General features: G+C 29.7%; 1 protein-coding gene across 2 annotated transcripts; it reads left to right on the forward strand.

Moving 5' to 3' along the window:
• The first annotated feature begins 17 nt into the window (after positions 1 to 17).
• Positions 18 to 22,778, forward strand: LOC107455550 (SPRY domain-containing protein 3). 2 transcript variants are annotated; one of them, XM_043040487.3, is made up of 8 exons: positions 18 to 151; positions 258 to 341; positions 3,786 to 4,180; positions 6,215 to 6,370; positions 17,078 to 17,135; positions 17,249 to 17,308; positions 18,808 to 19,085; positions 20,190 to 22,778. In XM_043040487.3, exons 2-8 carry the CDS (start codon positions 287 to 289, stop codon positions 20,325 to 20,327), a joined length of 1,140 nt encoding a protein of 379 aa, XP_042896421.2. In that variant the 5' UTR covers positions 18 to 151; positions 258 to 286; the 3' UTR covers positions 20,328 to 22,778. The 2 variants fall into 2 exon arrangements, with proteins under 2 accessions (XP_042896421.2, XP_042896420.2); XM_043040486.3 differs by having other exon boundaries at positions 120 to 172.
• Positions 22,779 to 23,196: the final 418 nt, after the last annotated feature.

The following is a 23,196-nucleotide window of genomic DNA, read 5'->3' on the forward strand; positions in this document are numbered from 1 at the left end:
AAATTTTAAAAAAGTGTGTTAAATATATTTAGTTCCTGCTTTGTTTTCATTTCTCTTCTTATAACTTTGTTTGGTTTGTTTTCTTTCTTTTAGTTAAGGCAGCTCATTACAACCATACTCCTTTAAAAATTGGTGAAAGTTGACGACGGATGTATGAAATTTCTTTCTGATGGTTTTTTTCCTAAATATTTATTAAATTATTTTTCTGTATATATTTATTATTTTTTAGCCAGTCTAAATATATTTTCTAATTAAAGGTGACGCATGTTTACCTTTATCGAGTGAAATGCCTGTAAACTACAAGAAGGATCCGATGGCTGAATATGTCAACGAAGCTATAGGTTTGTTTACAAATATTCCTGTCATAGTTGTGTTATGAAATTTTTTATTTAATGCTATGGAAAAGGGTAATTTAAATAAAGTCTATGCACATGATTTATTTATATTTTTTTTAGCTTTCATTATTTGCATTAGTATTAGTTTTGTTGAAAATATTTATTAAACGAGCCCATTTAATGATTGCTGCTGATGCCTAACTGATAATTTCATTTTTTTAAATTAATCAGTGTATTATTAATTTCATTTTAGGCTTCAGCTCTTTATGAAATAAAATTTAAAAGTTTGTAAATTGTGTTGTTTTTTATTAATTTTTTTACTCAATTGTTGAATAATTTAACTCTAATTTTTATTTTCTTTCCTGCTTTAGATGTTAAAAACTTTTCTACAACTATATGTCATTTAATCTAATTAATTTTATATTACATCATCCAATTTTTTTAAAAAATTTAGTACCACTTAAATGTTTTTTTCTTCCTCTTTGTATTAGTAGCTATTTATAAAATTCCTTGTCTGAACGTATCAAATTTTTTTTTTCCATACTGAAATGCCTGAATCTAGGTAGTTTTAATACACATATATATTTTGACACTCACTGTTTCCTGAATAAATCTGTATTTACAGTTCCTTGTCTTGTTAAACCTAGTTTAATGTGTTTAACGAAAAAGCTTTATTCAATATATGGAATAATTTACAAGAATATTAAATTCTATAAAATATTGTTACTTTTTTTTTTCAAGCAGTTTAATATTTTCACCTCAGTTCACCATATAAAAAAACTGATATGCTAGTTTTCACCTCAAATTTAATTTCCAACATGTGTTTTTGTAAACGATACAGAAATAGTTTTAAAAGTAAAACAATCTCACAAATACTAGCAAAAAAAAAAGATAGTATAACTGTTTGTATAATTATTACATTTGTTAAAACAATTTTAATTTTTATGTGAGAGAAGTCTGTGGAGATTAAAATCTCAAAATTCTCCTTTGCTAGCTTGTTTTATGACCAAATGCTTAAGAATAGCAAGCAACTTTTGTTCATCACAATGTTGTGTTTGAAATCAAATAACAGTATTAATATTTCATTTAGAACTAAATTTGCTGACTATTTAATTTTTTATTATGAAAGAACAGATCATCATTTCATCATCAGTATAAGGCCGCATTAGTTTTTAGGTGCTCATTTTTATGTGTTAAGTAAAGGCTGATTAATACTAAGAGCTAATTATCAAAATGAAATCCATTTGCTTCATTTTTTAAGGGTTTTTGTACAAAGTTATAGAATAGTTTAAAGATAATTACTGAAATAAAGAATTTTATTATTTCACTCATTGGAATTAAATACATGTAAATAACATTTATATTCGAATTAAGGAAATGTTAATTTTGCTAGAAAGTTACAAAGTCCTTATTGTAAATTTATTTATTTTTTCCTATTATTGTTATTTTTTACCTTGAAAGTTTTTGTGACTTTCTTTTTACGAGCTTTGTAGGACTTGTCTAGCATCTGAGGAAGGAACGTCCACACTCCATTTATGAGATTGCACCTTTATATTTTGATGTAATCTTTCTTGTTTTCTTTTAAACAATTGATTTTTCATAAACTTTAAGTAGGAAAAAAAAGGAACTTTTGAAGTTATAGTTATATTCTTAACTATATTCTATCTTAACTGCACATTCTTATAAATCTTCTATAGGATTTTATTTGTATATTTTTGTAGCAAAATTTATGCTTTCCTGCTTTATTACTAAGCTTAAAACTTTGATATAAAATGAATTCACTACTACTATACTACTACCTGTAAATAAATTAAACCTATAGATGATAATCCTATGATTGATGATGTATATTTAAGCTCCGACTAAACAAGAATAAATTTTTGTGCTTAGAATTCTAATTATATTGTCCCCTTACCACCATCTTTGAAAAAAATAAAAAGTTGTTTGGTATGCAATATACATGTACATTCACCATGTACATGTACATATACCATGTATATTGCTACATTGCATGTACATTCACCATGCATATTGCTATATGTGTATCTGTAACCAACTTGTTAATATTTGAGTTTTTATGTTTTTTTTTTTTTATATAGGTTAGGGAATTTTAAAGTATTAAAATAAGTCAGAGAATGGTCAGTGAAAATCTGAATTTTCAGCAAAAACGTGGAAAAAAGTTTTACATTTTAATACTAATTTTATGGGAATTTCCATACCACATGCAATTTCTTCAATGGATAATGGGTTATCAGAGTTAGATTATATAGACGCTTGCCATTTGCAGATTTTTTTTGAAAATAATAAGTGGTGATTGTATTACACTAAAATATACTGAAGTTCTATATCTGTAAATCTGGTAATTCTTACATTTATAAGTGTTCTCGTTTTTAAGAAAAATTAAGTTCAACTTTATCCTGAAAGGTTTTTTTTTTCCTTAGTAGAAATATATTTGCGCAGTTTACAAAATAGGCATCACAATTTGCATTAAACTGGTCAATGAATGAAACACAAATAACACATTAATTCAGATTATAATCAAAGGAAATAAAATTCAAAATAAAGATGAAATTCAAAGAATATATTATTCAGAAAATAACCAAATGCTGCTATTCATATGATTTAGAAATTAGAAGGTCGGGATTTGTATTCAGGCGGTTTTAAAATCACATATCACGTTTGGTATTGGCAGGATTTAAAAGAGTTAAGAAAACTAATTCTATAGACAAAGATGAAATAAAGTGTAAATTTCATATCATATTAAAATTCAAACCATATTTGTAACATTTAAATTCTATGTCATATCCTCCAAATGTTTAAAAAAAAATAATTTTTTTTTCAGTGCAGCTAATCTTTTTTCGAAAATCTGTATAAGTCAGAAAAATTTATTTTTAAAATAGTGTTTAGAACCCTGTAATCATATAAACTTTCTGCAAACACAAAATCTCAAAAATCTTTCTTCGAGTAATTCATTGGCGCTTCTAATTTCAACGCTTTCATCGACTTAATTTTGACGAAATTTGTTCAGAAACCACTCATTCTTTAAAACTATTTTGACTATTTTACATACCAGCCTATTGTTTCTTAAAATTTAGCAGTTTTTGTTTATTTAAAATATAAGTTGCGGAAAGACATTTTAATACAAACGTTTAATAAATGTCCTTATAAAATTCCTTGCTGTTCATTCAATTTTCAATGCTTTAAAGTCAAATTTACAATCATTTTGATAGTTTTTTTTAAATTTGTGAGTAATTCTATAAAATTTTCCGAACAGAGTTCTTGTATTTTATGCATATCTGCCTATAATATAGTAAACAAAATGAGTTGAAAAAAATTTTATTGCTTGCAAAAATTATTTTAAAGTTTTGCTGTGAAACATGTGGCAAAAATTTCATATTCTCAACTCCATCTTAATAGTAATAATTAATTTCAAAATATTTTTAATTTCAGCTGTCAGAGATGATATGCGTAAAGAATATGATCCTTACACTCCTGCTCATCAGACTATTGACATGATCATTAGCAGAATGGTTAATCTACAAAATGCAGGTGTAAACATGGCTGTAGGAAATGATGTTAAAAGTGGTGTACCAAAGAATTTAGAATTGTGTTTATCTGATTCTGAAGAAATGAAGTCTCCATCTCGTCAAAAATCTCAAACTGTTAAGTCGTTTAAAGAAACATGTGCTAAAGAGACCGATAAACAAAGAGTCTCTAAAACTGAGAAAAAAACTGTTAAACTTACCCAAGTGCCTTCCTGTGACAGTGTTATGCATTTTTTACCAATTGACTATAGCAAACGCAATCCATGGCGTAGAATAATAGGCTTTCATGCATCCACTTTAGTGAGTTTTCAATTGAATTAACTATCTTACCATGTAGCAGTAAAGTTATGCATATTTATAAATATTTTTATACATTTTATTTTTTTTGTATCTTATATCCGTTGTTAAACAGCTGACCCAATTTTTTGGGTTTACGATTACTTATGTTCAACTCCGTAGCCTTGTAATTTTGAACCAGTCCAGAAAACAAAGAAACTGAAACTCCTGGATCAGTACCCCCAGAAGTATTGATTTGTTATGGGAACATGTAGGACTTTGCGACTCGACAGATTTTACGTGTATCAGTCTCCATTTACTGTGTGGGGAATCTTCGGCCGGCTGGGATCGAACTCTTGGGCATGGGTCCAGTGCCCTACTAACCAGGCTATCCCGGCCCTTTTATACATTATTTATCATTTTACATATTATGTATATATAAATATGCATATTTGTGTGTTTATTCTTTCTTCGTTTTTTATCATTTTTGGATTTTTCAGCATAATTTGATATTGATTTTTCATATGCTTATTTCTTTCATTATCAATTTTGTTTTTGTGCTTTGTAATCTTAAAAATATGATTAAAATATAATATTATTTTATTTATTAATTTTATAAATTTAACTTTTTTTTTCCATCTTATTATTTTCTATTAATTTTCTGAGATGGTCCATGCAGAGTTACTACTCTAATAAAAACTGATATAGTTTATTCTGCAATTTAAATGTAGACCTTCTTGGAAAATTGTGAATTTACCCAAAGATTTTTTTTTGAAATTTGTAACTATTGTAAATTTTTTTTACTTAAAAATTAACTATTATCTTTTTACATTTTGAACTTATTTGTAACAGAGATCTGTGTTGTCCAAATTTACTACATATAAGTGGTTACCTTCACAAATTCACTGTTCGATAAAACTGTACTTTCACAAATATAGCGTTTGGAATTATTTTCCTTGCACAAAATACTTTTTATAAATAAAGCAAGTATTCTAATTTTGTTCTTCCCTCCAAAAAATTTGGTTCCATGGTGATTGTTCAAAATGATAATTTCCAAAATATTTAGGAGTCAATAGGAATGCATATTGATTTAAGATGGAACCTACTGTAGGATCGTTACAATATAACAGAAAATTTTTCTCTTCATCTTTGACGGTTGCTTTTCCTTCCTTTTAACTGTAGAACGGCAGAGATGGGTTATAGAGAATTTTCTCCTACAAGTTCATTCACTGCTTTAATTTTATTATCCTTAATACTTATCTATTTTTTTATTTTTAAGGGGGATTTTTTAATCATTTCCATTTGATTTTTTATGCATAGTTTTTATTGTTAAAAAGGTAAATATGTTATTCGATTTTACTAGATTTACAAATTATGCATAACAATTAATTTAATCTTGTTTTGCAAGTGATGCATTGGGATATGTAAGTTATGCGACCTCTGGGTCTTACATCAACATTTATTATTCAAAATATTTATGCGTGTGCAATTTATTAAATAAAAATAATCATATATCAGTTTTATAAAATTTTAAAACCATTTTTTTTTTATTTATTTATTATCTTTTTTTTTTTTGAAAAAAATAAAGTACTAATTTTATTATTTCCTTGCATTTTTTATATGTGTTTTTTTTCCTTCAATTTTTCAATTTATTTAAAAATTATGCCTAAGAGAACCTGGTAGTGGTTGGTATTACCAGCCATCAAAAACTGGCTACTAATACCAACTAAAAATCAAAAACTTCGTCAAAGTTGGCTATAAATTCATTTTGATCAACTAGATCTAAATAATCAATGAAATCTTTTAGCTTTCTATTTTTTGTCATATCTTTTTTCTGATTAAGGCCTTGATCCACAAAATTTATAGCTCTCTTAAGAAAAAATTTTCCTATATGCTAACTCTAAAAAATCTAAATGGGTAATTGACGAAAGAAATGTGATTTATACTCTGTTGAGAAATTAACTACATGTTATTATGATAGCTTTTTTAAATTTATTTTATGGCATGGCTTTACAAGTAACATATAAATAACTTTAAAAAATTATTTTAATTTTTTAGGAGTTACGAAGCTCTACTTATCCTGCACGGTCCAGTGTGAAAAAACTTAGATTTGCTCAAGCAAAAAAACCTCTAAATTATATGTATTCCTATTTTTCTGTAGAAATTATTGACTGTGATGAAAAAAGCAGTATTACTATAGGCATTTGTCGCAAAGTAAGTAACTTAAGCAAAGTAACTATTTTTTAATACAAGTTTAGAGTTTTGAAATTTTTTCAGAATATTTTTCTGTCATAATTTATGAACTTAAATAATTCCTCTAATTATAATTAGTTCTTTTGAGATTTGATTTAAAATATGTTAGGTCATATAATGTGCACTGATAATTGGGGATTATAGTTATAAAAATGTTTATGGGTTTAACCTATTTGTAACAAAAAGATATATTAAAATTAAAATAAGTAGTAGATTAATATGACTTAGCACATTATATAATTTTTTCTGGGTCAATCAAGAATTTTAGAAAAATAAAGGAATGGTTACTGAGATATCTCTTATGTCCTATGTTTAAATTATATTATTAAGTTCTTTTTTTAATTAAATTTTAGATCTAGATATTAGAATTCTATGTTTAGGAAGATATATCTTTCATACTTTATTTCAGTTGGATAAGTTTCTATTATTAAACAAAATATTTATAAATTATTATCAAATTTAATTCTATTTTTACACAAAATTGTCTTTGGTAGAGCAATTTGTGTAAATTAATAAAAATCTTTTAATTAACTCAATTCTAAGGACATAGCAAAATAAACAAAAAAATAACATTAACAGTTGTAAAATTATGACCAGTCACCTGTCTGAATTATTGTCATATCTTCCTGATTATGATTGTATTGAAATACTTTATTCTCGTCTATTTTTGTTTATCAGTTTTCATTGATTTAGTTTCATTATTACATAAATATCACTATCTCTTTCTGTAGCTCAGTGGTAATTCTGCATATTCCATTCTTGGAATCTTTTATTTGCATTTCTTTCCTATTTCTGTAAATAGCATATACTATTATCAGGGGTCTGTCCAGACATTTTGTGAAAGGTCCGTTTTTCGTGAAATTGTGAAAAAATTACTCACATTCTTACAACCAGGGTCCGCTTTTATGAATTTGTGCAAATAGGGTCCGTTATTGCAAAAAAAAAATTTTTTTCAAAGAGTTTTTAAATTGTATAGACATACAAGATTATGCTCAACACTGTAAAATTGTAATTTAAAAAATTAAATTTTAAAAAATAAACAACAATTTCTCCTTCTAAATTAGAGATGCAACATACAAATATTTGGTATTTAGCCTATACTGCTGAACGCAGAATATTCATTTCGGACGAATAATGGAAAAATCATCTGCCGAAGACAAAACTTAATACGTTTACATCCATCTTTCTTGTTTTCTGCCCTGGAAAGGATTTATTCGATTAACAAAATAATAATGAAGATAAAAAAAAAAATTGTGAGGGGTCCGATTGTACCGTTACCCCTTTGGCTGTGATCTCAAAATTTAAATTTAGTAACGGTTACCCAGGTTATTTAGTAGACAAATATCTAATGAATTACAGAAAACTTTCAACATTTAAAACTCATTTTTATTGCACCTCTAAATCTTCAAAAACATAATTTCACACATTTCCAAATGCCAACATGGGAATAAACATTTATACATTAATTAAAACAAAAATGCAACCTTAAAACACTCAAGCATAACCTTCAACTTCTACAGTTCAAAAAAAAGACATTTATAAAATAAAAACTTCATTTAACATTTCTAAAAACCCAGACTTGGTTTATGATATCTATAAATTACACTTAAATGCTGATTGTTCTCCTACACAAAAAAAAACACAACATAACAGTTCAGAATATTCGGTAAATGATTCCTCTAAAATGTTAACGAAATAAAATTTAAAGTTTTATAAGTACCCTACGGAATTTACTGCTTTCACTCTGGAACCGCCCACCGGAAAGGTAGATGAACTCATGGACAAACTCCTCGGCTAGGATCTCGAAATTTCTCCAGCTATTCTAATTTCAAGCGACTTAGGCATGTAGAAGGGGGACACCTGACGTCCAGCATAGATTCCTTCGGACTTGGCCCATCGTCTCAAAGATATCGGCTTTTGGCTAATCCCGGTAGTCCTTCCCGCTAGAGACTTCAGTTTAGCTTTCCCTAAGGTTACGATCCACCATCTCCGAGATACTGTCACGAACCACTCCTTCAGCGGACAAACTCCGTATCCCCAGGATACTGCTCTGATTAACTGCTTACTACTGGTACTGCAACTGCTACTCGCCACATTCATCGCTTCTCTTTTATCCTCCCGTCAACAAGGCGAAAGAATCTAGACTGACCTGTTTACCACGTCCAGAGTCATCCCGCATCCGGCGGACGTCAGAACCAAAAAAAAAAATCCTTGAGAAAAACCGTCATGAATCCACTAATACCCTATACAAGTTATAATACCATCTTCAATAAATATTAATAAATTTAGTTACATAGATTTTACCCAAAAAAATCCCTTTTTAAAAGACTAATTCAAAATTTCTAAAGAAAATATCATTATGATTGAATTTAAACTTTACCGTAGTGGTGCCATCTACAGACAAATAATCTATCTTTAAAAGTATTACAAAAAAAAAACTTATAATAAATTTCAATTTATTACAATACCATCGCCTCACCGAAAAAAAATTAAAATACTTTTAATTTTTTGAAACACTATAGCACTATGTTAAAATGACCTGGAACACTATCAAGAAATCAAGAAAACTAAATTACTGGTTTCACACAAAAATTTCCGTTTTTTCCTTTTCTCTAAGCTGTTCATAAATAATTCCTACTTAAAGTTCAAAATCTCTAAAAGCACCACGCGGCTTTAAACCTACTTTTAGATCTTTATCACTAAAATCAAATCTGACCCTAACAATGTGCACCTTGCAAGGAAACAGAAAAGAGGAATCAAATATGCGCCAAAGTAGTTTAAACTACTCTTAACTTTAAAAAACATTATAACTCAGATTTACACTTAGCAATACCTTTTCCAGCGGCCCATAGGGGGTCAGGAAAAGATTGTACAGCAACGTTATCAATCTTCAGCTTTCAAATTTTAAACATCGAAACATTCATAATCTACATTTTAAAAATAACATAAAAAAAACAAAAATGGGACAAACCCAGTTTTGACTGATTACATACATCATTACAAATGCCAGTGGAGACCTACACTTCACACTTATGTACATAAAAGGACTGTGGTCCACCTGAAAACAAAAACAGTCTCCACCGACCTACTACATTCCGGCTTATGTAACCAAAATATGCACCGCCAGATATAAACTCCTCCTCCATATTTGGAGAACATTTGACATTCCACCCCAAAACATTTATAACCCAATTTAAAACAAGAAAAATTTAGTTGCACCCCCCTCTTACAAATTCTAATTTCTTATGACCCGTCCATTTACTCGTTGTCTTAAGTTATAACGAGGTTGCGGAAAAGGCACGAATTTACCTGTCTCATACAGTAGATTTTCTGGAGCAGGTGTTTCTACTCTTTCCCTATCTATACTGCCACTGATTTGGTCACCGAACCCACTATCTCTGGATCGCAAAATTTCCAATCTTTGCTCCGCCTTTGCCACATTCTCCACATGAACAACCCTAGTATAGCCAAAATTTTTTGTATGTTGGATTTTCAAAGTGACCGGAGATAAGACTTCAACCACCCTGAAAGGGCCCTCATTAAATTTAGCAAATTTCTTGCACTGGTTTTTCTTTAACACAGGATTGAACCAGTATACTTCATCCCCTGTTTGGAAATTATATTGTTTGACGTTTTTGTCTCTACGAGCTTTTCTATTTTCTGCAGAATATTCTAGATTTTCCCTCGCTGATGCATAAGTACTATGCAATTTACCAAGTAAATCTTTGGCAAAGTCCTCAGCACCCGCATAAGAGAAAGGTTTATGATTCCTGAGAAATTCCAGAGGTAAAGTTAATTCCCTACCATACGTTAATAGTGCCGGAGTAAAGTTAGTTGACTCCTGAATAGCTGTTCGGTATGCTAGTAAGGCAAATGGTATTTGCGTATCCCAGTCATCATGTGTAGAATTAACTATATGACATAAAAAATTTGCGATTGTCTTATGCTTAATTTCTATAGCACCATTACTCTGGGGGCGATAAGGGATAACATTAATTTTATCTATTCCCAAAGATTTATAAATTCTTTTCATACCCTCACTTATCAGATTAGATCCTCTGTCTGTGATTAAAGTTTTTGGAGAGCCAAAACGAGATATAAAATTTAAAAGTACTATGGCAATATCCTTACTGCTGACCGAGGAAACCGGGACAGCTTCTAACCACTTTGTAAAATGGTCAACAATTGTGACCAAATACCTATTTCCATCCTGAGTTAAAGGGAGCGGTCCTACTACATCACATGCTATTTTCTCAAAAGGACCATATGGAGGTGGCACTTTCTGCAAAGGGGCTAATCGCTTGGGTTGATGAGCCTTTCTTTGTAAACAGCTATTACACGACTTAATGAAGTTCACAATATGGGAAGACATTTTGGGCCAAAAATAAATTTTCTTTATCTTTCTTAAAGTCTTACTAATCCCAGGATGGCAAACCAAAGGAGAATTATGATACAAGTTCAAGACGTCTTTCACTAAACTTCGTGGAATAACCATTTTTTCACTCTCAGCAATTTGGCTTTTCTTACACCTTAATAATTTGTCTTTAATAAAAAAATGAAAGTTAGATGGCACTGGTTCATTTTTGCCCAAAGCCTCAACAATTTCTTTGCAAAAAGGATCTTTTTCCTGCTCTTCAATTAATTTTGTCAAGGAACAAAGTGATTCATTACAATCCACTTCATTAAATAAAATTTTGTTACTGATAGTTTCTGCTTCGTTAACATTTCTACTTAGAAAGTCTGCAATATTATTAATCTTTCCCGGAATATATTTTACCTCAAACTGGAATTGTGACAAAGAAATAGACCACCGCGCAATTCTACAAAAAGAATCCTTCAACTTCAAGGTATTAGCTATAGGGGAATGATCAGTGTAAATAAAAAATTTCCTTCCTAGCAAATAGTGTCTAAAGTAATTAGTAAAATAAACTATTGCCAAGGTTTCACGTTCGGTCACCGAATACCTGGTCTCTGGTGGCTTCAGTTTTCTACTTCCAAAAGCTATAGGGTGAGGAAAACCCTCATCATCCAGCTGAGCTAACACTGATCCGATAGCATGATTACTGGCATCAGTATATAAGTGAAAAGATTTTGACATGTTGGGTAAAACTAAGACAGGTTCAGAAATCAAGAATTTTTTTAAACTCACAAACTCCGTTTCCGCCTGGTTGTCCCATTCAAATTTGCCACTTTTAGTTAAGGCTATCAGCCGAAGTGATTTTTGACCAATATTCGGAATAAACTTTCTATAGTACCCGATACATCCTAAAAATGACTGAACATCTGTTTTGTTTCTTGGTGTTTTAAAATCTTTAATAACCTCTATATTTTTCTGGTCTGGATAAACCTTACCATCCTGAATAACAAACCCTAAATAATTAATTCTATTAGTAAGGAATGAGCATTTACTTGGTTTTAATTTTAACTTATTTTTTAATAATCTTTCAAATACCAATTTAAGTTTGGGAAAGTGATCCTCAACACTGTTGCTGGCAATAACAATATCATCAATATAAATGCCAATATTCAAAGGTTCGAGACCCGATAATACCACGTTCATTAATCTTTGGAAGGAATTGGCACTGGTTCGCAGACCAAAAGGTGTGCGTGTAAATTGATACAGTCCTTTATGGGTTGCAATAGCTAACTTATGTCTATCCTCCGGTGAAACAATTTCTTGGAAAAAACCCGAAGTCAGATCTAACGTACTGAAAACTCTTCCTCCTGCTAAATTATCAATAGCCTCATTAATGTTGGGTATAGGGTAGGAATCAGGAACAACCTTAGCATTCAAGGCTCTGAAATCTGTGACCAGGCGATAATCTCCGGTCGCTTTTTTTACCAATAGAATAGGGGAACTGTAAGCTGACACGGAGGGTTCCAGTATTCCCGCTTCCAATAGAATATTTATCTGCGAGTCCATTTCCTCACATAAATTGTATGGTACCCTATAAGCTCTACGCTTTACCGGCACATTATCAATTAGGGGAACCCTGTGTAGTACGGTATCACAACCCGGTAGATCTTTAACTGAGGCCGCGAACACATTCTTGTTTTCCTTTAAAAATTTTATTAACCTATCTTTAGTACTATTATCTAGATGGTCTAACTTAAAAGTTTGATCAAATTCAAGATCGGCCTCATCACACTCACCGAAATTTTCATGAGCTTCGATACTAAAATTAGGTAGATTGCTATCACTTGATGAAATTACCTTTTCCAGTTTAACTAATTTAGTATTTTTACTTAAATTTATGTCATTTCCTGTGGGATTTAACACTAAAACTGGAATACTATGATTACTCTTAAATTTGTTAACTGACCTTGCCACACAGTATTCCCTGTCGTTAAAAATAGGTTCCACCAAACACAATTCAGAATTAAAATATTTCCTAACGTTTACATTTACTATCGATTCAGAAAAAGGTGCAAGGGTATACTTTTTATTTAAATAACCGTAAATATCTTCTTTCCAAGTTTGTTCAATTACGTTTATCACCTTTCCCTCTTCACAACATAACCAAGGTATTATTTCTTCACCTATTTGAATTTTATTAGCTTGATAATCAATTAAGCACCTGTGTTTGTGAAGGAAATTACTTCCCAAAAGCATAGAAAAATTCTTAGATAATCTAGAAGGTAATACATAAAAATCACATTTACACTTGTACGAGCCAACTTGAATATCAATTTGAACTTTATGCTGTAAAGCAATCCTACTGTCCGCCACAGATGAAACACACATATTGCAATTTTGACGCTTAATGTTAGAAGGTAGGAAAGATTCCTCAATTAAATTAAGAGCTGCTCCTGTATCAACCAGAGATAAGACTTTTAAATTCTGAAAAGTCACACTAATAATGGGAAGGGTCCCTACAGTTTCATTAGTATAAATTTGCACGAACTTGGGCATACACGCTGTCACCTGTGCCTGTGAAGCACCCGAACTTAGTTTTCCTGTCGCACATCTCCAACTGCATTATCTGCAGGTTGACTTTGGACATTTCTACTCATTCTCTGCCTGGCACGGCAGTATCTAGCAATATGCCCAACTCTACCACAATTGTAACAGGGACCTATCCTCCTCTCATTACTTCTATTATCTCTAAACGCTACTGCCCCTCTATCATGATTTCCCATATTTCCAGTTACTCTAGTCTCTAGTTTCTCCACCTTTTCAGTTAATTTCTCTATGGTGGATGCCAGGTTTGCACAAACAGCAGCCAACCCATTCTCATTTTGTTCAACTTTAAATATCTCTGTTGGGAACTGTAAAAACGGATTATTCGTGGCCTTCACGGTTAGCCAGGCACTCTCCTCCAGAATAGCTAACTTTTTTAACTCCTCCAAGCTTTGCGGGTTTCGAGCCAAAACTCCTCTCAGAATATTAGGGTGTAAATTTAACTTTAACATACTAAATAGCATATGGTTTCTTTGTGTCTCTTTTGTTTCAGTGTCACATTGACCAAAATCCAAAAATTTGCTTTTTTGCACGGCCTGTGCCAAATATCTCTCAACTGGCATATCTACGGGTTGCCTGAAGGCCATGAACTCAAAAAGAGCCGTTGAAGGAGAAACTTTTTTACCATATAGATTAAGCAACTTATCTTTCAACTTTTTAAAATTGTCAATGTCTTCCCCAAATTCATTTATACAGTCTCTGGCTTCCCCAAACAACCTATCTTTGAGTGCAAAATACTTTTCTGACTCTGTCCAATTCCACTGCGACGCGGAAGCTTGTAGGCGCTCAAGAAATTCCTCCACCGATACTGTAGAGTCCCTTCCTCTAAACGTGGGGAGTACTTGCAATGTTAAAAGGGAAAAATTACCAGGTATAAATACACCCGTTTGACCATCCTGTGGCGAAAGCTTATCCTTAGGACACATATTCGATTACAATTCAAATTTCACAAGCACACTATTAATTGAGTAAATCTTAACTTGTTTACGTCTATTTCAAAAACTGGGAATATATAAATACACTCAAATATGATACAACTTTAAAACACATAAAAAAGTCAAATGTTAGCATCTGGAAATGCAAAAGATTGCAGCACCAATTTAGGCCCTTTCTATTAAATTTGCCTATCCTGGTCACGGCACCAATTTGTACCGTTACCCCTTTGGCTGTGATCTCAAAATTTAAATTTAGTAACGGTTACCCAGGTTATTTAGTAGACAAATATCTAATGAATTACAGAAAACTTTCAACATTTAAAACTCATTTTTATTGCACCTCTAAATCTTCAAAAACATAATTTCACACATTTCCAAATGCCAACATGGGAATAAACATTTATACATTAATTAAAACAAAAATGCAACCTTAAAACACTCAAGCATAACCTTCAACTTCTACAGTTCAAAAAAAAGACATTTATAAAATAAAAACTTCATTTAACATTTCTAAAAACCCAGACTTGGTTTATGATATCTATAAATTACACTTAAATGCTGATTGTTCTCCTACACAAAAAAAAACACAACATAACAGTTCAGAATATTCGGTAAATGATTCCTCTAAAATGTTAACGAAATAAAATTGAAAGTTTTATAAGTACCCTACGGAATTTACTGCTTTCACTCTGGAACCGCCCACCGGAAAGGTAGATGAACTCATGGACAAACTCCTCGGCTAGGATCTCGAAATTTCTCCAGCTATTCTAATTTCAAGCGACTTAGGCATGTAGAAGGGGGACACCTGACGTCCAGCATAGATTCCTTCGGACTTGGCCCATCGTCTCAAAGATATCGGCTTTTGGCTAATCCCGGTAGTCCTTCCCGCTAGAGACTTCAGTTTAGCTTTCCCTAAGGTTACGATCCACCATCTCCGAGATACTGTCACGAACCACTCCTTCAGCGGACAAACTCCGTATCCCCAGGATACTGCTCTGATTAACTGCTTACTACTGGTACTGCAACTGCTACTCGCCACATTCATCGCTTCTCTTTTATCCTCCCGTCAACAAGGCGAAAGAATCTAGACTGACCTGTTTACCACGTCCAGAGTCATCCCGCATCCGGCGGACGTCAGAACCAAAAAAAAAAATCCTTGAGAAAAACCGTCATGAATCCACTAATACCCTATACAAGTTATAATACCATCTTCAATAAATATTAATAAATTTAGTTACATAGATTTTACCCAAAAAAATCCCTTTTTAAAAGACTAATTCAAAATTTCTAAAGAAAATATCATTATGATTGAATTTAAACTTTACCGTAGTGGTGCCATCTACAGACAAATAATCTATCTTTAAAAGTATTACAAAAAAAAAACTTATAATAAATTTCAATTTATTACACGATTAAAAGAAAAATCATTTTGTGAAGGGTCCGTTTTTAAGTTAAAATATTTTGTGAAGGGTCCGTTTTTAAGTTAAAATAATTTGTGAAGGGTCCGTTTTTAGGAAAAGATATTTTGTGAAGGGTCCGTTAACGGACCCAAATTTCTTCTAAACAGACCCCTGATTATAATATAAGTTTCAGATACGAAGCTTCATTAAAAATGAAAATATATTTTTTTAATGTCAACTTTCTCTTTGAGTAGGACTTTGGTTTCATACTGCTAATACTTTTGTTTAGGAATGTTTTTACTCATGTTTGTGACTGTACATTTCTTTATTAATTTTATTTCTGTTTCTTTGCTACCATGTCATGTTGCTCAACGATTTCCGCTATTCATTCTTACGATTCAGAAATCATGCTGTTTAAAAATTCGATACCGCCATTCATATTTGCATTTTTTTCAAATTCAATAGCGTGATTCATATTTACACAATTTTAAACTCCAATATCAGGATTATTGTAAGGACTTAAGTTTTTCTCTAATTAGTTACTATAAAGGTGTGATATTTTTCATTGATAGGTAATTTAATTATAAATCTTAGTACAGTACAGAACCCATTATCCGGAAATCAGAAAACCAAAAAACCGGAACGAAATTCAATAAATTTTCCCGCCATTTTTTTAAAAAAAAAAATAATAATTTCCTTATAAGATTTTAGGATTTTTCTTTCTTTTTTGAAAGATGTTTACCTTACCATCAGTTTGGAAATAATCCTTGTGTATTACTCCATCGTTTTTTTCTTCTTTTTAAGATTATTTCAAAAAAAAAATTGTTTTTTTATTTGGGTTTAACAATAAAAGAACGGCTTTTTGTAGCGATTCAGAAAACCGGAAAAATCAGTTATCCGGAATAGCGATGGTCCCGATCGTTCCGGATAATCAATTCCCTACTGTGTACAAAAATTATGTTAATTTTGTCTGTTATACAAAATTATACCTTCATATAAAGTTTCTGCTCAAATTTTCAAGGCTTTTCACTTTGTGTCATAATCATCCCTGAAACAAGTACTCCAGGGCTATGGCCAGTGGATTGGTTTTCTAATGATAATAGTGAATTTGAAATTCAATGACTGTCTGTAAATGCACTCAATAAGTGTTTAGATGTCTGTTCGTTTTGCCTTCCAAATCCTTTGTGCTGTACTGAACCCGTAAGATTCATAAATTTGAAATGAGTTGTAAAATTTTGTGTTATTTCCTGTTACATCACAGCCATAACAATTGAATTTCTTTGTGCTTAAAACATTCTTCAACAATTAAAAGTTTTTAACTATGTTAAATTTTTTATTTTCTATGCATTAACTTTATATTTTCTCTTAATAGGACTACCCTAGTAAAATATTTCCTGGAAAGACAGCTGGTTCTATAGGTTATTTTTCAGGTATAATATTTTCTTAAATTTATTTTTAAAAAAAACGTGCTAATAGCAACAACAACAAAAAATATTGTTTAATTTGTTAAAATCTTATTGTAATTATATATTTTTTTCTTTAGATACTGGTACTGTTCTGCTTAGAGATTCTGTTCAATTAAATGGCCAAAAATTTTCAAAAGGTTTAAAATTTTTTCTTTTTATATTTTTTGAAACTTGATTCTCTACACTAGTTTTTTTATATTCCTCGGGTGTTACATTTTGTTATTTTTATATAATGTGACTACTTTTGTGATATGATTTTACATCAAAAATATTTTGCAATCTATTTATTAAGCTTACAATTATGCTACCTATGCTATTCTAGTCTGTCATCAGTTTAACTACAAATTGTCATAGCATCAGCTAAAGTTTTCCTTTTGAAATTTACCATTAGGTAATTTAGATGTATGAAAAATTATTGGATACTATTTCTGCTAGAATGTGATAGTTTTTTCCTCCAGAGTTGTTTTGGGAGTTTTGTTTTAACTTATTAAAAGATTAATAATAATTCCATAATAATTAACATAATTTTGTTTTAGTTTTAGAAGTAACTTTTTATTAAAATATTTAAAATAGTTATTTTTGAAATATGTATTTTATCATAAAGAATTGTAATATATTAAATTTGGTCTTTTACTAAATCTAAATTCAATGTTAGCACAAAAGTTTTAAATATATATAAAAAATTCTTACATGAATTGCTCACCAGATATACATTAAGAAGTGAAAATATCTAACATTCCCCCAAATACATTCCAATAAGTCTTGTTTGTAAAACAATTAATGCAGTGAATCTTATGACTTATTAAAACTGCCCAAGAAGTTAATGACTCCACATATCTAGTACATGTTTGTTTTTTAAATGAAATTTCTTTTTTCAACTTTCAACTTTTTTTTTCTTTCCATTTTTGATATTTTTATGCTCCCAAATTTCTCTTTTTTATTAAATCCCAGAAAAAGTGAGAAAAATAAACTTTTTAAGAGAATACACTCTAATACGTTTCTAACGTAACAGAAACAAAAGGCTGTATTTTCCTTGTTAAATCCAGAATTTTGCTAAATAAGATAAGTGGTTCCAACTGTATTTAAAAGTAAAATTATTTTTAAAAATTTTTGACATATGTATAGCGTTTTTAAAAAGTGCTTAAAGGTGCTTATTTTCTATATTAGTCTTTTAAAAGCCTTTAAAGGTGCTTTTTTTTATTGAGTGTTTTTAAAAAGTGCTTAATTTTCCTTTTTTCAAAATGAGATTTTACCGTCACCATGTTGGTTTTCGCTGTGAATTTTGCAAAAAGGCACAGTTCACATTGTTCTATTCAACGTTTTCGCTATTAATTCAAACCCAATCAATCTACTTCGGCATATTGTCAGTCCGTAGCGTATGAGAACGCCATTCGTTTTACATGATTCAAAATTTCGTAATTTTTGACAATTGTCAAAAACAATGCCAAAAATTTTTTTTTTTACATGTAGGTTAAAACACGATAAAACCGTCACTTGTCAAAAACTTTCCAACCTTGCCTAATTATGATATTTTTTTAAAGTGCTTACAAATATTTTTTGAGTGCTTAAAAGGTGCTTATTTTTTGTTGAATAATTTCGCTATGCACCCTGATATATATATATATTTTTTTTTCAGGTGATGTTATAGGTTGTGGTATAATATATCCTCCTGATTACAAAAAATATGTTGATTTATCAACTGATGACAACAGTGATGGCATGTCTGATGTAGTGCTAACTTCCATATTGGATAGGAAATCCATGGATTTTGTCCGCAGTGTACTGAATCTTAATGCACAAAAGGAAGGTGATATGGACTCTGAAGGTGCTTCTTGTGATTCTCAAGCCAAATTGGAAGGAACTGAGTGTGATCATTACAATGAAAATTTTGTTGAAAGTCGGACCCAAGTTGAAGTGAGTAATTGAAATATTTGGTGGTTCAGGTACTTTAAAGACTGTATACATATGCAGTCCACTCTCTTTAACCCTTTGATATGAAATTTTTATTTAACATGTTTTTCATACTTTTTTCATTATTTTGTATGAATTTAGGTCAAAATAAGTGAAAAATATTATATTTAGCATTTTGATTACCTCCAGTTATGAAATACAGCATAAAATACCAGTGTCTTTTTATGCATTAACAGTAAAATCTTATAAACACGACTCATTTCCAAAAAATAATTTTTCAAATTTATGCTTATTTGCAGTTATTTAGATTTAAAAAAACAGTTATTCATCATAGAAATGTATTTAATTTACAAGATCAGTTATTAAATTTTTGAATATAAATAAAGCAGAAAAATTCTAACTACTTCTCTTTTTGGATTTCATATTTTTATACAAATGTAATTCTGATAATCTAACAGATTTTTTTAGTAACTATTAGACTTTAATAATTAAAAAAATACCAAAATATATTTTTGCTTGCAGTTAGAGTGTCATAAAAAATACATATAAAAAAATGGCAAACTTCGAAATCATTAATTCTCACTATAGTGAATAATATTGAGTCATTGCATTGTGTAGTTTCATAAAAGAAAGAATCTAGTTAGTTAAATTATTATTACCTCGTTTAGACTGCAGGGTCCCTTACAACAAGAGCTCCTCAAATTCTGTTGCACACCTTGAAAAACATTTTTTTTTTTTTAACCACTATGTTGTTTTAAAATATTTATAAAAATGTATCAGGGTTTTTTAAGTGATGATCCTCATTTATAGATGTAAGAAACTTAAGAACATTTATTTTTATGTCATCTTATACAAAAGTGCTGTGTAGAACAGAGTCAAATATGGAATTGCTTTACTCATAATAAATATCAAAATATATTGTTAAACCCTGTTTTTGGCAAACAGGTACCCAGGAATCTGCTGAGCAGTGTAGAACCTTTACTCTAATGATTTGAAAACTGGGTATATTTTTCCTACCAAAAACCTTGGAAGAGGACAATCTTGTGTTTAAAATAAAATCGACATCTATTTGTTTCAGATTCTTAGTTTTGTTATTTTTATTTTTAGGTTTATTTCACTCACAACATGCAAGTTATTGGAAAAGTCTTGGCACATATTCCTATTGGTGGTTTCTATCCTACCATCCATATCTTTTCATCAAGTGCAATCAAGATGAAAGTGGATTTAAACCCACCCTCTTCTTAAAGCAGTGAAAAGTAACTTTTAGAAACAGTTTGTAAATATAGGATTACTGATACTCTGGATGGGCTGTTTATTGCTGTCATTTGGGTTAGCACCTTAGTTGTGTTGTTAAATTTGTCATTGTAATTTTTCATAGTTTTAATTAAAACTATGCCACATATTTTTTTTGCTTTATTAGTTCCTATAGTAAGTATTATTCAAACAATTTTTAAATTATTTTTCAATTTAACAGGAATGCTTGATAACTTATTTTGTCAAGCCTACAAACATTGGATATAGTGCTTAGTTATAAAATAAATTTTTTGTATTCTGGCATGTTTTGGGTACTAAGTAATACAGATAAAGCATTCATTAATTTCAGCATAAAAAATTCTTTAAGTTAATAATTATTTTAGAGTATGTCACATTCTCTGTGGCTATTGTACAAGCTTATTCATATTGCATATAAATCCTGGTGAGACTGTGGCTGTATTTTTTCTGGTAATTCCTGGAAAACAAAGAATATATGACTTACGTGTCTGTGCCCAGATTAAGAAAAAACAAATAGCTGAAACTGTGATACAGTTAAAAAAAATATATATCTTTGTTTGATATATAGTGAAAAGTCTCGTATTCAGAATCGTCGGGACTTCCACATGTCCGAAAAATAACTTTTACCAGATAGTAAGTCTTTAAGGTAAAAAATTTCAAAAGATATGCTATTAGATAAAAAGAAATAATAAAAGATAATTAGTTTGAATTTTATATGTTTTCTTGTTTATTTTAATTAATCGAAGAATGTTAGGTTAGTTAAAATGTATAAATAAAAGTAAGCAAGTGATAATTTGCGCTTTCTCTTTTTGGAATAAAAGCACTTTTTTTTTATTCCTTTGATGTGATGAATTAGCAATGAAGATAATTAAATAAAAATGACATTAAAAAACAAACCTCAAATTCTAAAAGTAAATTTATGGGATTAAAAATTTATAATTTATAGGGAAACTGAGCTTGACTGGTGATGTTCTTTTCAAACACAATTAATATTTAACTTCATTAATACTCATTGTTTATTCTTATCACCAAAATTTGTTTTTCTTTAACTGCTCTTTTCAACAATTCTTTTAGGGTGCTCATTAAAGCAGAATAAATGTTTATCTATCAAAAAAGCAGTGATAAAAAATAGTTGGAAAAAATTTTTTGAAAAAGAAAAGATTTATCAATTTTAATTGTTAAAGAGTGCCCAGAAAATAAATGTCCGAATATGGGACATAGTACTGTATTTTGAAATTTCTTCTTTATTTCCATTTTTAAAAAGCGTTTGATTTTAACTTTTTCAATTGAATAGATTGTACCAGTATATAAACAAACATTTATTTCTGAACTGTTAATCATTTTATGTTTATTATAAAATTTGTTACATTTAATATTGTAAGCATTTTTGTCTGCTACTATATTGCATGTACTCCTGCACATTATTGCTGGATTTATTTTCTAATAAACATCACAATCATCTAATTTCAATATATGGAATTATGTTCTAGATTCAATAAGTTAACATTTCTGTCTACAATGTGTTTGTTTTAGCCTGTTGAATGTGTGATTTAGATGTTAAACATCTTCAACATCCTACTTTCATAAAATTCCTATTTTTTTTTTCGTTGCATGTATTTAATTTCTATAGAACTATTTTTTACATTAACATATTTACTAAATATAAAATATATTGATTAAGTATCCTTAATGACAAAAAAGGAATTATTATAATACCTAATCTTTTTTTTCGCATTTTAATTTGAAGTTCTAATTATTTTATTTTTTTTATTTTAAATTTCTTGATCTGAAATTATGTCTTTAGTTTCTGTAAAAAATGTTTATTATGTTAGATCTAATTTTTGTTTTCCTTTTTATCATTTCCTTATTTAAATCATTTACTCTTTATTGTTTTTAATTTATTTCAATACTGCAGGTTTTGATGTTTGAGGCATTTTTTTTTTAAATTTAAAACTTGTGTACTCCCATTACAGCTTATATTAAACTTCCATGGCATTGCCGATTTTTTACACTAAATAAAGTGACTGCTATGATTATGAAAGCTGCATATTTTTATAAAGAATTTTATTGTAAAAAATGTACATGCATTTTCGCTAATGCTTTTATACATGACTATATATTTTTAAAAGCTGATTAGTTATAGATGAACTGTTATTTGTCATCCATTCATATATGCTGTTCAAATTTTTTACATAAACAATTAAGTCCATTTTCTGAGCTATTACTCATACTTGCTTCTATATTTTTGACTATTTACATGCATAAGCTTTACAAATCTATCTTTGAAGGGATGCTGCATTATCCGCAATAAATTTCACCCTAATCTGCAATAAATTTCACCCTAATGCCATTTATTTATTATTTCCCATGCAGTGAATTTAAAATGAAAAAAATTATTAATAAAAATTTATGTTTACTTGATTATTAGATCAATTCTCTTTTACTATTAGAAAGAGCTCACTTGTGTTGCAAATAGATTAAATATCTGATCTTCTTTTTATGCATTCACGCTATCCTCTAGATCAGTAATAGTGAACCTGTTTCGATTAGTGTGCCAGTCAAATAACGGTTTATTGTTTACTGATGTCTATTGTGCCATTAGTTATATTTTCTTTTTAAAAGCTAATCTGTAAGCTACTGCTTTGATTTCAAACCATTAAATTACATTGTGTAACTATATTTACTGTTTAGTTATTAATTTGCTTAAACAATGTGGTTTCTTAAACTAGATTATTTAGAATTCGTTGGAGAAAATGCCTGCTCACAACATTGTACTATATTGCAAATTTGATAATAATCTGTAATTTCGTTTGGGTTTTCTCTTTACAATGCATCTCACTCG

This window comes from Parasteatoda tepidariorum, chromosome 5 (assembly GCF_982258835.1).
Source record: "Parasteatoda tepidariorum strain Cologne lab strain chromosome 5, Ptep-v5.0, whole genome shotgun sequence".
NCBI classification, from domain to species: domain Eukaryota; kingdom Metazoa; phylum Arthropoda; class Arachnida; order Araneae; family Theridiidae; genus Parasteatoda; species Parasteatoda tepidariorum.

Coding starts and splice junctions, on each gene's coding strand:
- LOC107455550 (XM_043040486.3), top strand. Junction 17,309..18,807: donor TGGCCAAAAATTTTCAAAAG/GTTTAAAATTTT, acceptor TTTTTTTTTCAG/GTGATGTTATAGGTTGTGGT. Junction 19,086..20,189: donor AAAGTCGGACCCAAGTTGAA/GTGAGTAATTGA, acceptor TTTTATTTTTAG/GTTTATTTCACTCACAACAT.